We start from the raw sequence: 18966 nt of genomic DNA, 5'->3' as shown, positions 1-18966 counted from the left end.
TCAAATAAGCAAAGAGAAACGACAGTCCATCATTACTTTAAGACATGAAGGTCAGTCAATGCAGAACATTTCAAGAACTTTGAAAGTTTCTTCAAGTTCAGTCACAAAAACCATCAAGCACTATGATGAAACTGGCTCTCATGAGGTCCACCAAAGGAAAGAAAGACCCAGAGTTACCTCTGCTGCAGAGGATACGTTCAATAAAGTTACCAGCGTCAGAAATAGCAGCCCAAATAAACTCACAGAGTTCTAGTAACAGACATATCTCAACATTAACTGTTCAGAGGAGACTAACTGAATCAGGCCTTATTGGTCGATTTGATGCAAAGAAACCACTACTAAAGGATAACAATAATAAGAAGAGACTTGCTTGAGCCAATAAATATGAGCAATGGACATTAGAGCGGTGAAAATCTTTCCTTTGGTCTGAAGAGTCCAAATTTGAGATTTTTGGTTCCAACCGCCATGTCTTTGTGAGACGCACAGTAGGTGAACGGATGATTTGAGCAACTGTGTTTCCCAACATGAAGCATGGAGGAGGAGGTGTGATGATGTGGGGGTACTTTGCAGGTGACACTGTCAGTAATTTATTTAGAATTCGAGGCACACTGAACCAGTATGGCTACCACAGCATTCTGCAGCGATACACCATCCCATCTGATTTGCACTTAGTAGGACTTTCATTTGTTTTCAACAGGACAATGACCCAACACATCTCCAGGCTGTGTAAGGAGAGAGCACTTTCTCCCAGCTGCCCACTGCACTGAGGCTAGGTAACACTGTCACCACCAATAAATCGACGATAATCGAGAATTTCAATAAGCATTTCTCTACAGCTGGACATGCTTTCCTCCTGGCTACCCCAACCCCGGCCAACAGATCCACACCCCCCGCAGCTACTTGCCCAAGCCTTCCCAGCTTCTCCTTCACCTAAATCCAGATAGCAGATGTTCTGAAAGAGCTGCAAAACTTGGACCCATACAAATCAGCTGGGCTAGACAATCTGGACCCTCTCTTTCTAAAATGATCCGCCACCATTGTTGCAACCCCTGTTACCAGTCTGTTCAACCTCTCTATCTATAGTCCGAGATCCCTAAAGATTGGAAGGCTGCCGCAGTCATCCATCTTCAAAGGGGGTGACACTCTAGACCCAAACTGTTATAGACCTATATCCATCCTGCCCTGCCCTTCTAAAGTCTTCGAAAGCCAAGTTAATAAACAGATCACTGAGCATTTCGAATCCCACCGTACCTTCTCCGCTGTGCAATTCGGTTTCCGAGCTGGTCACGGGTGTATCTCAGCCACGCTCAAGGTACTAAACAATATCATAACTACCATCGATAAAAGATGGTAGTCCCATTCTGTGAGCTTGTGCGGCCTACCACTTTGTGGCTGAGCCGTTGTTGCTCCTAGATGTTTCCACTTCACAATAACAGCACTTACAGTTGACCAGGGCAGCTGTAGCAGGGCAGACATTTTACAAACTGACTTGTTGGAAAGGTGACATCCTATGACGGTGCCACGTTGAAAATCACTGAGCTCTTCAGTAAAACCATTCTACTGCTAATGTTTGTCTATGGATATTGCATGGCTGCGTGCTCGGTTTTATACACCTGTCAGCAGCGGGTGTGGCTGAAATAACCGAATTCACTCATTTGAAGGGGAGTCCACCTACTATTGTATATATATTGTGTATCTTAATAGAAAATAATTCAAGTAAAAGTGAATGTCACCCAGTAAAATACTGCTTGAGTAAAAGTAAAAGTATTTGGTTTCAAATATATTTAAGTATCAAAAGTAAATGTAATTGTTGAACTACACTGAGTTTACCAAACATTAGGAACATTTGAAGTACAGATACCCCAAAAACTACTTAAGTAGTACTTTACAGTATTTTTACTCAAGTACTTTACACCAGTGCTCAGATTCCCTTCATTCTTTGACTGAGAAGAACGCTGTGCAGTCCAACCTCGGCATGCTCTCTCTCTCAGTGTGTGTGTGTGTGTGTGTGTGTGTGTTTGTGTGTGTGTGTGTGTGTGTGTGTGTGTGTGTGTGTGTGTGTGTGTGTGTGTGCGTGCACACGTGCATGCTAATGCTGGGCTTAGGGGAGGGGTCCTGACACACATTGTTTCACAGCAGGTAGAATGTCTCAGAACAACAGGGGCTGTGTTAATGCTCACCCCCCTTCTCTTTTCTTCCACCATCCCTCTCTCAATTCAATTTAAATTTAATAAGGGGCTTTATGGGCATGGGAAACATATGTTTACATTGCCAAAGCAAGTGAAATAGATAATAAACTAAACTGAAATGAACAATACAAAATTAACAGTAAACAGTACACTCACAAAAGTTCTGAAAGAATAAAGACATTTCAAATGTCATATTATGTCTATATACAGTGTTGTAACGATGTGCAAATAGTTAAAGTACAAAAGGGAAAATAAATAAACATAAATATAGGCTGGTTTTACAACCCTCTCTCTCCTCCCACCATCCCTCGCTCTCTTCCCTCTGTCTGTTGTTCAGCTGACTAACAATAGGGGCGAGTCTCCCTCTGGAACAATACCCTCAGCCCTACCCTCCTTCCCTCTTCCCCCTTTACTGTTAGAGCTTAGTGGCCTTTACACCACCCCCTTCCCGCCCTCTCTCTCATTCTTTCTCACTCCCACTATCTCTCTTTCTTTAGAGAAGCTCTGTAATGCAAGGAATCTGGTCTGTGCAGGAGGGACCACTCGATCGAAAGAGAGAGAGAGAAGAGAGGAGAGGAGGGGTTAGAGGAAGCAATAGAAGGAGAGAGAGGGAGAGGGCTGGCAGACATACAGAGAGAGAGGCAGGGACTGGCAGAATAGTTGACATGTGATCAGGACTCCTGAGCAGCCAGACCATTCACCCTGGATACAACATCAGCAGCAGCAAGAGAGAGTGAGAAGGAGCTAGAAAGAGACAGAAGGAGCTAGAGAGAGACAGAAGGAGCTAGAGAGAGAAGCAGAAGGAGCTAGTTAGTCAGGGATGTGGTGTGTGAGATGAGAAGAGGCTATAGTGGTCGTGCCCTCATCACTGGGATTCTACTATTTTCAGAGAGTGGGAATATGGAGAGAGTGCTCTAAAAGAGATACGCCTGTCGCTTGGAATAAGATACAACACACACACACTACACACATACACACCCAGCGTTGCCATGGGGGGCTCCCTCAGTCAGCACAGGAAGAGCTCCTTCAGCTCCCCCAGAAAGAAGAGCAGCATGTGAGTACACAATCTAATCACCGTTATTGTGTGTGTGTGTGTGTGTGTGTGTGTGTGTGTGTGTGTGTGTGTGTGTGTGTGTGTGTGTGTGTGTGTGTGTGCACGTGTCTGTGTGCTTGCACACGCATTATTGATCTTGTTCCTGTCCCGTGAGCATGTGGTTTAGTTTCCTGTGTAAATGTTGTGTATCGCTCTCTGAACAGGTTTCCCAGCATTGTCCATTAGCTAAAGTGCAGCAGAACCCGACACGACAATAACGCTTGTTTGGATTGAACTTATTTGACTTCAGAAAGGAGATCTAGATAGGGGAGATGTACAGAGTATTAGGGTCATCAGAGAGATGTAATGAGAGAGATGTGATCAGATCTGCTGACGGAGACACTTCTTTAGTACTGAACATGCACAAGATGAGGTGGCATGTAAGGTGAGTGATCAATCAACAGAAGACCAACAGTTTATGTCCATTAATCAGGTGAATAATATAACACTATAATGCATTGTCTCATGATGGCCTCTGACTAAGGCAAGTGTTGAGGTGTGGTTGAATCACTTCAAATTCAATTAAATCAACAACAAAAAAATTGGTCAAATACACATGGTTGGCAGATGTTATTGCGAGTGTAGCAAAATGCTCATGCTTCTAGATCCGACAGTGCAGCAGTATCTAACAGGTGATATCTAACAATTCCACAACAAAACCTAATAATGAACAAATTCCACAATAAAACCTAATACACAATCTAGTAATGTAATGGGATAAGAATGTATAAATATAAAATATATGGATGAGCAGTGACAGAGCGTCTAAGGTGCAATAGATAGTGTAGGATACAGTATACAGTATATACATATGAGATAAGTAATGCGAGATATGTGAACATTCTTAAAGTGGCATTATTCAAGTGACTAGTGTTCCATTTATTAAAGTGGCCATTGATATCAGTCTGTAGGTATGCAGCTGCCTCTCTGCTAGTGATGGCTGTTTAACAATCTGATGGCCTTGAGCTAGAAGCTTTTTTTCAATCTCTCTGTTCCAGCTTTGATAAACCTGTACTGACCTCGTCTTCTGGATGGAAGCGGGGTGAACAGGCAGTGGCTCGGGTGGATACTGTCCTTGACGATCTTTTTTGCTTCCTGTGACATTGGGTGTTGTAGGTGTTCTGGAGGGCAGGTAGTTATCCCACGGTGATACGTTGTGCAGACTGCACCACCCTCTGGAGAGCCCTGCAGTTGTGGGCGGTGCAGTTGCCATACCATGCGGTGATACAGCCCGACAGGATGCTCTCATTGTGCACCTGTAAAAGTTAGTTTTTTGTTTTTATGTGACAAGCCACATTTTTTCAGCCTTCTAAGGTTGAAGAGGCACTGTTGCGCATTCTGTTGCACTTTCTTCACCACACTCTGTGTGCGTGGACCATTTCAGTTTGCCGGTGATATGTCCACCGAGGAACTTAAAACTTTCCACCTTCTCCACTGCTGTCCCATCGATGTGTATAGGGGGGTGCTCTCTCTGCTGTTTCCTGAAGTCCACGATCATCTCTTTTGTTTTGCTGACATTGATTGAGAGGTTATTTTCCTGACACCACACTCTGAGGGCCCTCACCTCCTCCCTGTAGGCTGTCTCGTCGTTGTTGGTAATCAAGCCTACCACTGTTGTGAGTTGGAGGCGTGCATGGCCATGCAGTCGTGGTTGAAAAGGGAGTACAGGAGGGGGCTGAGAACGTACCCTTGTGGGGTCCCAGTGTTGAGGATCTGCGGAGTGAAGATGTTGTTTCCTACCTTCACCACCTGCGGGCGGCCCGTCAGGAAGTCCAGGAGCCAGTTGCACAGGGCGGGGTCAAGACCCTGGGACTCAAGCTTAATGATGAGTTTGGAGGGTACTATGGTGTTGAATGCTGATCTGTAGTCAATGAACAACATTCTTACATAGGTATTTCTCTTGTCCAGATGGGATAGGGCAGTGTGCAGTGTGATGGCGATTGTGTCGTCTGTGGACCTATTGGGGTGGTAAGCAAATTGAAGTCTAGGGTGACAGGTAGGATGGAGGCGATATGATCCTTGACTAGTCTCTCAAAGCACTTCATGATGACAGAGGTGGGTGTTACGGGCCATAGTCATTTAGTTCAGTTACCTTGGCTTTCTTGGGAACAGGAACAATGGTGGCCATCTTGAAGCATGTGGGGACAGCAGACTGGGATAGCGATTGATTGAATGTCCGTAAACACACCAGCCAGCTGGTCTGCGCATGCTCGGAGGACGCAGCTAGAGATGCCGTCTGGGCCGGCAGCCTTGTGAGGGTTAACGCGCTTAACTGTTTTACTCACGTCGGCCACAGTGAAGGAGAGCCCACAGTCTTGGTAGAGGGCCGCGTCGGTGGCACTGTATTGTCCTCAAAGCGCACAAAGAAGTTGTTTAATTTGTCTGGAAGCAAGACATCAATGTCTGCGAAGGGGCTGGTTTTCCTTTTGTAAGCCGTGATTGTCTGTAGACTCTGCCACATATGTCTCATGTTTGAGCTGTTGAATTGCGATTCCACTTTGTTTCTATACTGACACTTTGCTTGTTTGATTGCCTTACGGAGGGAATAACTACACTGTTTGTATTCGGCCATATTCCCAGTTGCCTTGCCATGATTAAATGTGGTGGTACGTGCTTTCAGTTTTGCGTGAATGTCTCCATCAATCTACGGTTTCTGGTTAGGGAAGGTTTTAATATTCACAGTGAGTACAACATCTTCTATACACTTCCTTATAAACTCGCTCACCGAGTCAGCGTTTACGTCAATGTTATTGTCTGAAGCTACCAGGAACATATCCCAGTCCACGTGATCGAAGCAATCTCGAAGCGTGGAATCCGATTGGTCAGACCAGCGTTGGATAGACCTAACCACAGGCGCTTCCTGTTTCAGGTTCTGCCTATAGGAGGGGAGCAACAAGATGGAGTCATGGTCAGATTTGCAAAAAGGAGGGTGGGGGAGGGCCTTGTATGCATCGCGGCACTTAGAGTAGCAATGGTCGAGCGTGTTACTCGCTCGTGTACTGCAATCAATATGCTGATAGAATTTAGGTAGCCTTGTTCTCAAATTAACTTTATTAGAATCCCCAGCTACAATAAATGCAGCCTCAGGATATATGGTTTCCAGTTTGCATAAAGTCCAGTGAAGTTCCTTGATGGCCATCTTGGGGGTCCGGGGGGTTATACACGGCTGTGACAATAACAGAGGAGAGTTCTCTTGGGAGATAATACGGTCGGCATTTGATTGTAAGGAATTCTAGGTCAGGTAAACAAACGGACATGAGTTCCTGTATGTTGTTACAATTACACCATGAGTCGTTAATCATGAAACATTCACCCCCTTCTTCTTCTTACCGGAGAGATGTTTTTTCCTGTCGGCGCGATGCACTGAAAATCCCATTGGCTGTACTGACAGCATGTCCCAATATAGCCATGTTTCCGTGAAACAGAGTATGTTAAAATCCCAGATAACTCTTTGGAAAGCAACTCTTGTCCTGATTTCGTTGACTTTATTAACTAGGGACTGGACATTAGCGAGTAATATACTCGGAAGCGGTGGGTGGTGCATGGGTATCAGAAGCATCACTAGAAGACCGCTCCGGTACCCTCTCCTCCGGCGGCGTTGTTTTGGGTCGGCCTCTGGAATCAGTTCAAATGTCCTGGGAGATGTCCTGCAGACAAAGGATCCGCTTTGGGAAAGTCGTATTCCTGGTCATAATGCTGGTTGTGCTGGTAAGTTGACGTCTCTCTGATATCCAATAGTTCTTCCCGGCTGTATGTAATAACACTTAAGGTTTTCTGGGCTAACAATGTAAGAAATAATATATATATATAAAAAAATACTGCACAGTTTCCTAAGGACTAGAAATAAAGCTGCCATCTCTATCGGCGCCATTGGTCTTATGGCTGTTTTTGGCCGTTTCTCCTCTCAAATGCCTCCTCCTATTTCTTTCTCTCTCTCTCTAAATCGGGACCCGAAGGGGTGCATGTTTTGGTTTTTGTCTTAATACTACACAGCTGATTCAAATTTGGGAGTTTGGGAAACCCAGCTCTAATCCATGGTAACAGAGAGCCACTCCCAGTAGTTCTCAGTGGATCATCAACATGTTAATGAGCTGCTGAGCCTTTTACACTTTCTACCCATTCACTGATGTCCTTCCTAGTCATACCCTGATGCTGCTCTGCTCTACCCATCCTGTTGTCACGGTGACTCAGCAGTACCACTGGCAGTATTAGTGGTGTTGTCATCTTCTACAGCAGTTGTTGTTTACACTGGAAGTCATTCCAATTGGTACTGAATGATCCAGAGTAGTGCAACTGCAGAGTAGAATGAGAGCCTTAGGCACTGAGTGGCTCTGAGACTTAGATCTGAGACTTCTTCTGTGAGCTTCTGTTAGCTGGAGCGCTCAGAGAATCAAAGGAGAGTCTGCAGACAGAGACATCTTTGTTTGGCTGATTTTACATTACATTAACGAGCTTAGAATTGGAAATAAACCAGTCAACTTTCTACTGGATGGGGATGTGCCCCCACACTACACACTGTCAGGTTTCTGTGTTTACTGTAGGTTAAGCAGTGTTTTTCTAGGCAATGTCCTTGTTTGTATGTGTGTGTGTCTTTCTTTGTCAGTGTGTGTGTGTATGTGTGTGTGTGTCTCTCTCTCTCTCCCTCTGTGTCTCTCTCTCTGTGTGTGTCGCTCTCTCGCAATGAGTGTGTATGTGTCTTTCTCTATCTCTCTCTCTCTCTCTCTCTCTCTCTCTCTCTCTCTCTCTCTCTCTCTCTCTCTCTGTGTGTGTGTGTGTGTGTGTGTCTCTCTCAGTGTGTGTGTGTGGCTATGAGAGGGTTAAGAAGTTCCGTAGCAGCATGAGATCGTGGCCCTTATTCTCAGATCTATATTTAGCAAATCATCTTTTTCATTTTTAAGTGCAACAGAAATCTGCCTCAGTCCTCTTTTCTCAATCCCCCCTCCACTCATCGCCCCTCCTCCATCTCATCCATTCCTTTTTGGAGTAGAGAGTGACCTGCATTTGGAGCTCCTTTAGACCCTATTTCAGACTGTACTAGGCTGATCTATCTTTGGCCTGAAGCTCTTCCTCTCTTCCTCCCAACCTGTCCTACTCCTCTCAGTACTATATCAGCAACAATTCAGCTGGCTGTCGATAGACAGACATGGACCATAAGAGGCCCTGTATGACCTTCAGAGTGTGTGTGTTCGGGAGTTCATGTGCGTGCGTGTGTGCGTGCGTGTGCGCACCATTGTTTGAGGAATTATGTATCCTTTGTGTCCCTGTATTGTTACACACAAAAGCCTGGTGTCTGTCTGTCCCCTGACCCTACTCTGTCAGTCCTCTCAGAACTCACCCCCAAAAATACCTTCCCCCAAATATTGGACTATAAATTGTGCCTTCATGTATTATACTTGCTAAAATATTTATTATATTCTACTGACCCATTTACTTCTATTTTCGTATTCTTATCTTTTATTATTTCTTATCGTTGTTGCATTGTCGATAAGAAACCTGCAAGTAAGAATTTTGTTGGATGGTGTATACCATATGTATCCTGTACATATGACTAATATAACCTGATATTTGAAACCATCTCTCTCCCAGTTAGATGCATGTTCAAGTTGCTCAACTCAATGTATTCTCCAGATTGTTAGGGCAATAAAGTTAGAGACAGGGTAGGTTTAGATTGTTGACAACATGTAAGCTATATTTCGTCTCCAATGTTTATTAAGTTAATTAATTAATTTGCACAATGAGCACTTGTTGTCTCTCAAATACATCATTACAGTTGTTGGTTAGCTAGCTAGCGAATTTAACCATATTAGCATTGACATGAAATCAGTCAAAACACCTCAAAATAAGACAGCTATCAAGAACAAGATGAAACGAGCTTAAACAGGCCACTTGCAATTCCCCACATTCTTGTCATTCTCACTAACAGTCTGGTCACCCAGAAACACTCTGAATTCTGCCTCATGGACATTGTTTTTGTGACTTTGTCAGCTAACCCATTGATAGACAATAAAAATAGCAGAGGTGGGATGGGATCACCTTGCCTGCTACTTCTAGTCATTTTGAACGGAGCAGAGCAGGTATTGCCTGTTATTACTATGGCTGAGGGATTGGCATATGGTATTTTAATCATGAGTTCAGGTGGGCTTTCGTGCATCAGCAAACAAAGAAAAAGGAGGGGTGCTCAACAATAATGACAAAATCGCGAGAATGGCTTACCAAGAAAAACTTGTTGCATTCTTGTTACATTCTTTTATTTATAAATGTCGCCAACAAAACAAAGAATGAGGAAACGACCGTGAAGATTAACAGGGCTATAGTGCCACTAACAAAGATAACTACCCACAAATACAACAGGGAAAGAAGGCTGCCTAAGTATGATTCCCAATCAGAGACAACGATAGACAGCTGTCCCTGATTGAGAACCATACCCGGCCAAAACAAAGAAATACAAAAACATAGAAAAAGGAACATAGAATGCCCACCCAAATCACACCCTGACCAAACCAAAATAGAGACATAAAAATGCTCTCTCAGGTCAGGGCGTGACATTGCTGCCTTGATTTTTTGGATCTATTTGTCTGATTCACAAACACCCAAATATCACCTATGTATATTTTAACATGGACTATTGATTAACGAGACACACTATTTCTCTTATAATTTTATGCAATCATTTTTCATTTACCTTGAAACATAATATAATTATAACTGTTTTACATTGTTGTGTCTCAATTGGCCACTAGGCTATAAATAGAAGTTATATCCAATGGTCAGGTCACTCTGAGGAAGATGTCAGTTTGACCATGAAATGTCAGTCACCTGTTCACATCCCGTACAATGGATTAAAGTAAGCAATAAGAAATCAATCTCTGCCTTTTTTGGTTGATTGCTCCAACTCCTTTTTTACCTCAAATTAGTCGTTTTGGAAGTTTTTCTTGGTAAGCCATTCTGAAATTGTTTCTGTAGTTAGAAACAGGTAATATTGGCATTCCAGAAACATTATTTGGTCGAAATTTGATTTGATATATAAGAGAAATTAAGATAATTGATTGCACTCAAATTTGACATTTTTATTTATATATAGATTCTGATAATATTCAATAAATGTAAAACCGGACATCCAATTTGGACCAAACCTCGTCCTACCAATGAATAAAAAGCCACGCAAAGACTTCCCCACATCCCATGCCAATCCCACCCCAACAACCAGTATACAGGATCACGTTTCAAGGTAAGACCCAGATGCAGACAACGTCGAAGTAACAACAGTTTATTAATCCAACAGGGGCAGGTAAAAACAGGTCAAGGGCAGGCAGGGGTCAGTAATCCAGATAAGTGGGGCAAAGGTACAGGACAGCAGGCAAGCTCAGGATCAGGTCAAGCAGAAATGGTCAACCCAGGAAAACTAGAAAACAGGAACACTCAAAAGACAGGAACAGAGAAAAAGAACCCTGCGGCGGCGGGAGAGGAAGAGGGACGGATAAATCCTGCAGCTAGGGAGTCCCCAATGTAGGTCTCCATAGCCTTGGTCTCCGGTCCCGACAGAGAGTACAGGCGTCCCCGGGGCGGTGTGGTGCTAGGGAGAAGGTCAATCCCACAGAGTCGGTGTGATGGAAATGAAGTGGACCTGGCCTTGCTGAACACCTCCCGGAGGTCCTAATACTCCGTGGGGATGGTGGAGAGAAGAAAGAAGAAGAAGTCCTGGGCCAGGTTGCGCTGACTTCAGATGGGCGTGGCAGAACGGACTCCAGCCCATGATGGCACCAGCAGACCAGTTGATGAGAGGATTGTGTCGCTGGAGCCAGGAGAATCCCAAAATCGCAGGAATCTGTAGAGACTTAATGAGCAGAAATGGAATAGTTTCACTGTGATTTCCTGACACCCATAGGTTTATGGGAGTGTTATTATGACCCGGCCTATAGAGCGCCCGTCCAGTGCTCTAATATCCATGGGAATGGAGAGGGGCTGAGTGGGGATGTTCAGCTCCGAAGCCAGGGTAGTGTCCAAAAAGCCCCAGTGTCAATGAGGACCCAAAGAGATTTAGCCTGCTTTCCCCACCGCAGAATGGCATGAAAAGGGGTGCCAGGAGAAGCAGAAAAGTTATCCATATGGCCCGCCAGACTACTCGCTCCTACTGGTGAGCCTGGTCTGTCAAAGGACAAGAGGACACAAAATGACCAACAACTCTTCGCGTTGACCGTGTATTGCCATTCTACTGGCGACAGCCCAGCTCTGCCTAGTTGCATAGGATCGGGAAGCGGTGACTCTGCCCTCTTCGGCGACTCTCTGTGAAGGTCGGGAAGCCTTGGGTTCTCTTGGCAACGGGACCGTCGGGGACTTTCGGGATGACTCTAAGGCAAGGTGGACGTGCGTGCGAAATGGAAGTTCCTCTTCCTCCGTCGTTCCCGTAATCGCCCATCAATACGGATTGTCAACACGATAAGGGAATCGAGATCCGTAGGTAACTCCCGAGTTGCAAGCTCGTCCTTGACCTCCTCCGAGACGTCGTATCGAACAGCGCTTCCTGGTTCCAAGCACTCTCCGCTGCCAAATTGGGGAAATCCACCGCATAGTCTGCCACACTGCGGGAGTCCTGCCGGAGCTGGATAAGCTTGGAGCAGCTTCTCTCCTGGAGAACGGGGCATCAAAAAACCCTCCAGACTAACGCATATGGCCGACTGTTGTTCCCATACAGCAGTAGACCAGGTGAGAGCCCTCCTTGACATCAGCATGATGAGGTAGGCTATCTTGGAGCATTCAGAGGGGAAGGAAGAGGGCTGAAGCTCGAAGATAAGGGCACACTGAGATAGAAACGCCTGACAGGTGCTCGGCTCACCATTGAAGCGTTCCAGAGGAGGTAAGCGGGGCTCCCGAGAAGGTTGAGTGACCGATGAGACGGAGCTGCAAACAGCGGAGTTACTGAGGGGCTGTGGAGTTACCACTGTGGCCTCCCAGATAACCCGCGGAATTGCTCCAGCAAAATGTCCAACGCCCAGTTATGGCATTCAGCCAACATTTGGACCCCTTCCATAAAACCAAGAAGCAATTCCTTGTGCCTACTGATGGTGGCTCCTTGGGAGGAGATGATGTTGCGCAGCTGGCCCGGGTCTGCTGGGTTAGTCATGGCCAGTTCGTACTATCACATTTCAAGGTAAGACCCCGATGCAGACAACAACAAAGTAACAATAGTTTATTAATCCAACAGGGGCAGGAAAAAGACAGGTCAAGGGCAGGCAGGGGTCAGTAATCCAGATAGGTGGGGCAAAGGTACAGGACGGCAGGCCGACAGACTCAGGGTTAAGGTTGGCAGAGGACAGTAAATCCAGATAGGTGGGGCAAAGGAACAGGATGGCAGGCAGGCTCAGGGTCAGGGCAGGCAGAAATGGTCAACACCGGTGAAACAAAAAAAACAGGAACACTTGAGAGACAGGAACAGAGGGAAAAACACTGGTAGGCTTGACGAAACAAAACGAACTGGTAACAGACAAACAGAGAATACATGTATAAATACACAGGGAATAATGGGGAAGACGAGTGACACCTGTAGGGGGGTGGAAACAATCACAAAGACTGGTAAAACCGATCAGGGTGTGACACAGTATCAGTTCTCTATGTTTGACAAGTAGTATGAAGCTGCGGCTTGGAGTATTGCTTCTTTATACTTTGTAATGTATTCCCTTTGGATCTGGCTATGTGTCACGCCCTGACCTTAGAGATCCTTTTAATTCTCTATTTTGGTTAGGCCAGGGTGTGACTAGGGTGGGCAATCTAGTTTTCCTATTTCTTTGTTTGGCCTGGTATGGTTCCCAATCAGAAGCAGCTGTCTATCGTTGTCTCTGATTGGGGATCATACTTAGGCAGCCTTTTTCCCACCTTAGTTTGTGGGATCTTGATTTTGTTTAGTTGCTGTGTAGCCTGCAGAACTTTACGTTTGTTCTGTATTTTGTTGTTTTTCGGTGTTCATTTTAATAAAAGTAAGATGTTCGCCTACCACGCTGTACCTTGGTCTCCTCGTTCAAACAACGAGCATAACACTATGTTTTTTTGCTTTCATGAAGGACTGGCATGAATTGTGAGGATGGCTACACAATTTATTTTCATCATGAGCAAAATCTATTGGTTTTTCTACCAAAAGTTGCAAATATTTTTTTGTGTGATCTATATAACACAAGAGACCAGCAAAATGGATAAAAGAGTGTGGCGGTATAGCAGGAACAGCATTATCTACTGGTCAAAACCTGGTATTTTCACACTACTTTGTGGTAAATAATGCAAGCAACTTCAATTACAAATTTCTCTGAACAGGGGGAAAAAACATCCCCAGAGTGAAAGGGAATACTACACTGCACTGAATGGAGAAGCAATCATTGAAGCCACAGCTTCATACTACTTGTCATACTGTATATTGGTTGTTTGGGTGGGATTGGCATGGGTTGTGGGGGGTTTGTGGGTGGCGTTTTAGATTTTTTGGGATTCCTCATGTCTTACTTATTGGTAGGAAGAAGTTTGGTCCAAATCGGGTGTACTATATTTATTGAATATCATTTGAATCATATAAATTAAAATAGGACATTTGCATGCAGTTAATTTGCAGAATTTCTCAGAGATAAAATTATATTTAAATATTTCAGGAATGCTAATCATATCTGTTACTAACTACAGAAACTATTTTAGAATAATCTGAGATGGTGGGTGTCGAAATTTGCTTTTTGAGGTGGAAAGACCCAATATATTCTAAAATATTCCATCATACAGGGAAAGGAAACAGTTGAGTAAATGAGAGATGCAAAATATATTGAAAGCAGGTGCTTCCACAAAGGTGTGGTTCCTGAGTTAATTAAGCAATTAGCATCCCATCATGCTTAGGGTCATGTGAAAAAATTCCCAGTTAGAGAAGCAACTGAGACAGCATTTTCCACCACCATCAACATAACACCAAAGGATGGAATATCTTGTTGAAGAATCCTGGCGCATTTCTACAATAGAATTCCAGACACTTGTAGAATAGGGTGGCCCAGCACACTATTAAGACACTTTATATTTTTGTTTCCTTTGTTTCCTTTATTTTGGCAGTTGCCTGTCGGCCTACATTGAACACAACATATTTGATTTGATTTGACATATCCCAACATAACATCTCTAGACCTCCATGTAGTAACGGTTCTACTGGTCCTCTCATCTATAATTTGTGTGTCTGTGTGTTTTTCAGCTCTGATTACGACAAAGGGAAAGGGGTTTACCTAGTCAGTTGTACAACTGAATGCGTTCAACTGAAATGTGTCTTCTGCGTTTAACCCAACTCTCTGAATCAGAGAGGTGCTGGGGGCCGCCTTAATCCACATCCACGTCATCAGCGCTCAGAGAACAGTGGGTTAACTGCCTTGCTCAGGGAACAGTGGGTTAACTGCCTTGCTCAGGGAACAGTGGGTTAACTGCCTTGCTCAGAGAACAGTGGGTTAACTGCCTTGCTCAGAGAACAGTGGGTTAACTGCCTTGCTCAGGGAACAGTGGGTTAACTGCCTTGCTCAGAGAACAGTGGGTTAACTGCCTTGCTCAGGGAACAGTGGGTTAACTGCCTTGCTCAGGGAACAGTGGGTTAACTGCCTTGCTCAGGGAACAGTGGGTTAACTGCCTTGCTCAGGGAACAGTGGGTTAACTGCCTTGCTCAGAGAACAGTGGGTTAACTGCCTTGCTCAGAGAACAGTGGGTTAACTGCCTTGCTCAGAGAACAGTGGGTTAACTGCCTTGCTCAGGGAACAGTGGGTTAACCGCCTTGCTCAGGGGCAGAACAACAGATTTGTACCTTGTCAGCTCGGGGATTTGATTCAGCAACCTTTCATTTACTGGCCCAACGTTCCTACCCGCCAGGCTACCTGCCGCCCCAAGTTGGGCTTAGATTAAATATGCAGATACTGTTTTAGGGAAAGGAAAGATACCTAGTCAGTTGTAAGACTGAATGCTTTCAACTGAAATGTGTCTTCCGCTTTTAACCCAACCCCTCTGCATCAGAGAGGTGTGGAGGGCTGCCTTAATTGACATCCAAGGCTTCGGTTGTTAGCTATATAGGCAAACTATCTCAGTCACGCTTCCCAAATTCACCATCAAAGGTCTTATTGTAGCATTATCTGCACTTATCTCTCTCCTCCCCGCTCTCTCCTCATCCCCCTCTCTCTCCTCATCCCCCTCTCTCTCCTCATCTCCCTCTCTCTCCTCATCTCCCTCTCTCTCCTCATCTCCCTCTCTCTCCTCATCCCTCTCTCTCTCTCTCCTCATCTCCCTCTCTCTCCTCATCTCCCTCTCTCTCCTCATCTCCCTCTCTCTCCTCATCCCCCTCTCTCTACTCATCTCCCTCTCTCTCTTCATCCCCCTCTCTCTTCTCATTCCCCTCACTCTCCTCATCCCCCTCTCTCTCCTCATCCCCCTCTCTCTCCGCATCTCCCTCTCTCTCCTCATCCCCCTCTCTCTCCTCATCCCCCTCTCTCTCCGCATCTCCCTCTCTCTCCTCATCCCCCTCTCTCTCCTCACCCCCCCCCCCTCTCTCAATTTCAGCTAGCACAATTACAAGATCTGGTATAGCAGTACAAGATGATGTAATGCACTTCAGACTACATCCCCAGGATGATGCTGTAATGTCAGCTGGCCTGGTTACTGTAACCGTGCCGACCGGCGCTGTACTACACTTCTCCTCTGTTTAATTTAAACACTTGTCATGATGATGCTCTACACATGCACGCACACACAAAGGCATGGGAGAAACTAGGCTAAAGCATTACTCCATTCAGGACAGAGTTGTAGAACTATATTCAAACATGGCTTTTACTGTCTGAGAGAGACAGAGAGACTCCGGGACTAAGAGAGACTGAGAGGGTGAGTGTACTCAGCACTCTAAGCAGGGTTTCTCTCTTGTTCCTGTGTGTTCCTGCCTGCCTGAGACTGAGGATCCCAGTCAACACGAGCCTCCAGTTTGACAGTGAGAGAGACTGGATCTTGTCAGAGACCACTGATCGCCACGAGGTGGAGCTCTCTTTCCCGCACAAGGCAGTGAAGTGTGTACTGTGTACACCACGAGTTTACATGGACAGTTTGAGTGTTGTGGTTTGTGATCAAACCTTGAATGAAACTGTTTCGATGCTGAACGAGGCTAAGGGTGTAGGTATGTATGTCCTTAAATTAGAGGGGACTGTATCATCAATATAATTCAGGCTCTGATCTTGTCCCATCTCGATTGCTGTCTGGTAACGTGGTCAGGTGCAACAAAGAAAGACCTAGCAAAGCTGCAGCTGGTTCAAAACAAAGCAGCACTCCTTGCCCTTAACTGCACACACAGAACTAACATCAACAACACGCATGATAGTCTTTCACTGTTGAGGGTTGAGGAGAAATGGACTACTTCTCTTCGGGTCTAAACGTTCTCGTTGAAAATGTCTGACCACTTGTATAATCTATTTGCATACACTTCAAACAGGCATGCGTGCCCCACCAGCCACTCCACTATGTGTTTCTTCACAGTACCCAAACCTAAACAAAGTTTAGCTTTACAGAAAAAAACAGATGAAAAACATCATTAGTATCACAGCACCTCTCCTCTTTCTATAAACATTTAAAAATATCTCATTTAAATGTACTGTTTATAAGAATATGAACATGTGTATCTGAATAGTGTGTAAATAGTATTTTTGTGGTCTCTTGGTGTCTCTTCTATATATAACTCTTATTTTGTTTGTATTTTGAATTCAATGTAATGTCTTATGTTGTTCTTGTCTATAACTGTTCTGTACTTGGTCATGTATTTGTATGTTTTATGTGGACCCCAGGAAGAGTAACTGCTGCATGTGCAGTAGCTAGCGGGGATCCTAATACACTAAACCAATACTGCGGTTCAGTACTACATTTGCCCAGTACAGACAGAGAGATGTGTTGACTTCTGTTTACCACTAGATGGGACGGTTGAGCCTGTTTTTGTCTCAGTGCCACAGTTTCACCAGGCAGCCATGCTATTATAGGAAAGATAAACTTACTGTTCAGATCATTATTCAGAATCATTGGAGGAATGCTTTTGGTAATCCACATATGTGTGTTCCAGGGTGGCTATGTGGCTACTATACATGTTTATACTGGTTATGTTTAGCTCCTAACCACACACACATCTGTGACTTCCAGTCAACTCTTAATTTAATTAAAAGGATGATAGGTTAGGCTGCCTGCACGTCACAACATAGACACATGCATACGCACACACACACACACACACACACACACACACACACACACACACACACACACACACACACACACACACACACACACAGTGGTCTTGGTTAGAATGGGGTCTGGGTTCAGATGGAGACAAGGATTCCAGACACCGGGAATGTGACCCTCTGTCTATACTCAGGGAAGCTGAAGTCGTCTATAGTCACAAATGTGACTGGGCCTGTGTGTCGGTTAGAAATGATAATATCCTTATTTACTCTTCAGAAATTGCCTCTGTTCCACTTAAGCTCTCTGAAGCTTCCTGGAGTGAGATCTTTGGTGTGGTTCTAGAAGTCTCAGTGTGTTCCCGACTGCATGGGTTCCAGACTAGAGCATGGCTCTGTGTCTGTGGGTCCGCCAGTGTTCCACGTATGCTGAGCTATTTCTGGGTCCAAGGAAAAGAGTTACATAAGACCTGATTAGTCTCTCTTTCTCTTCATCTCCCTCTCTCTCCTCTGCACATTTTCCAGCCCGTGAGTCAAGGTGACTAAGACCTTCCTGTGTTTGTGTGTGAGTGCGTACATGTGTGCTTGTGTTTGAGGTGGACTGTTTATCCCAACTGTAGTGTGGGTGTAGCCTCGTGAAACCAGCCTGATCCCACGATAGCTCACATTCTGAAACTAAATGTGAGGGTATCGGTTTAGCTAGTTTACCAGGCTAATGTGGGTGGACCCTACTCTATACAGGTGTAGCAAGAGGTGATAAGGTCAAACAGCTCCCATAACAGGTCTGTCCTGCCTGCTACAGACAACAGACAATAGAGAGGGGAGGGAAAGCAATGCCATGCATCCCTGACAGCTATGACAACAGATACATCCTAACAAAATATATACACACTCACTCACTTTCTCTTCTGCCTTCCCTCTCTCTCTGGCAAAGGGTTACAGAGAGCTGTGCTAAATGGGGTTCAGTCTGAGAGAGAGAGAGAGAGAGAGAGAGAGAGAGAGAGTGACAGAGAGGGAGAGACAGGGTACCCTCTGTGTGTCTTTGTGGGTTCTCCAGCTTGCTGATCACGTCTGAGTAGAAGAGAGCAGAGTAAAGGGAAAATAAAAGAGGAGATGAGAGAGAGAGACTCTTTCCTCTGTCACCTCTCTTTATCCATACCTCGTTCCTCTCCTCCACAGAAGCAAATGGTTATTAGATTAGTCATGGTTGATGTTTCTCATACAACACATCTCATTTGGCTTGGCCTAGTTAGAGAGAGATTGTGTGTGTGTGTGTGTGTGTGTGTGTGTGTGTGTGTGTGTGTGTGTGTGTGTGTGTGTGTGTGTGTGTGTGTGTGTGTGTGTGTGTGTGTGTGTGTGTGTGTGTGTGTGTGTGTGTGTGTGCGCGTGTGCATGTGTGAGTGTGCGAGCATGAGTGGGATGCATGTAATCAGAGTTGTCAGTGCATGTGGTACTCAGTGCTGTGTCAGTGTGAGAGTGTGTCTGTGTGAGA

General features: G+C 45.0%; 1 protein-coding gene across 1 annotated transcript in view; it reads left to right on the top strand.

Annotated features, from left to right (window-relative positions):
- Nucleotides 1-2785: 2785 nt before the first annotated feature.
- Nucleotides 2786-18966, top strand: part of LOC139410994 (transforming acidic coiled-coil-containing protein 1-like) — a 33602-nt gene continuing 17421 nt past the window's right edge. The window contains exon 1 of the mRNA XM_071156757.1: nt 2786-3243. Within this exon, the coding sequence (XP_071012858.1) occupies nt 3179-3243 (65 nt within the window). The 5' untranslated portion in view covers nt 2786-3178. The remainder of the gene's footprint in view (nt 3244-18966) is intronic.

The sequence above is a fragment of the Oncorhynchus clarkii genome, chromosome 6, assembly GCF_045791955.1.
Source record: "Oncorhynchus clarkii lewisi isolate Uvic-CL-2024 chromosome 6, UVic_Ocla_1.0, whole genome shotgun sequence".
Classification (NCBI taxonomy): Eukaryota; Metazoa; Chordata; class Actinopteri; order Salmoniformes; family Salmonidae; genus Oncorhynchus; species Oncorhynchus clarkii.
The sequence above is the reverse complement of the archived record's forward strand: the minus strand, read 5'-3'. Positions and strand labels throughout refer to the sequence as shown.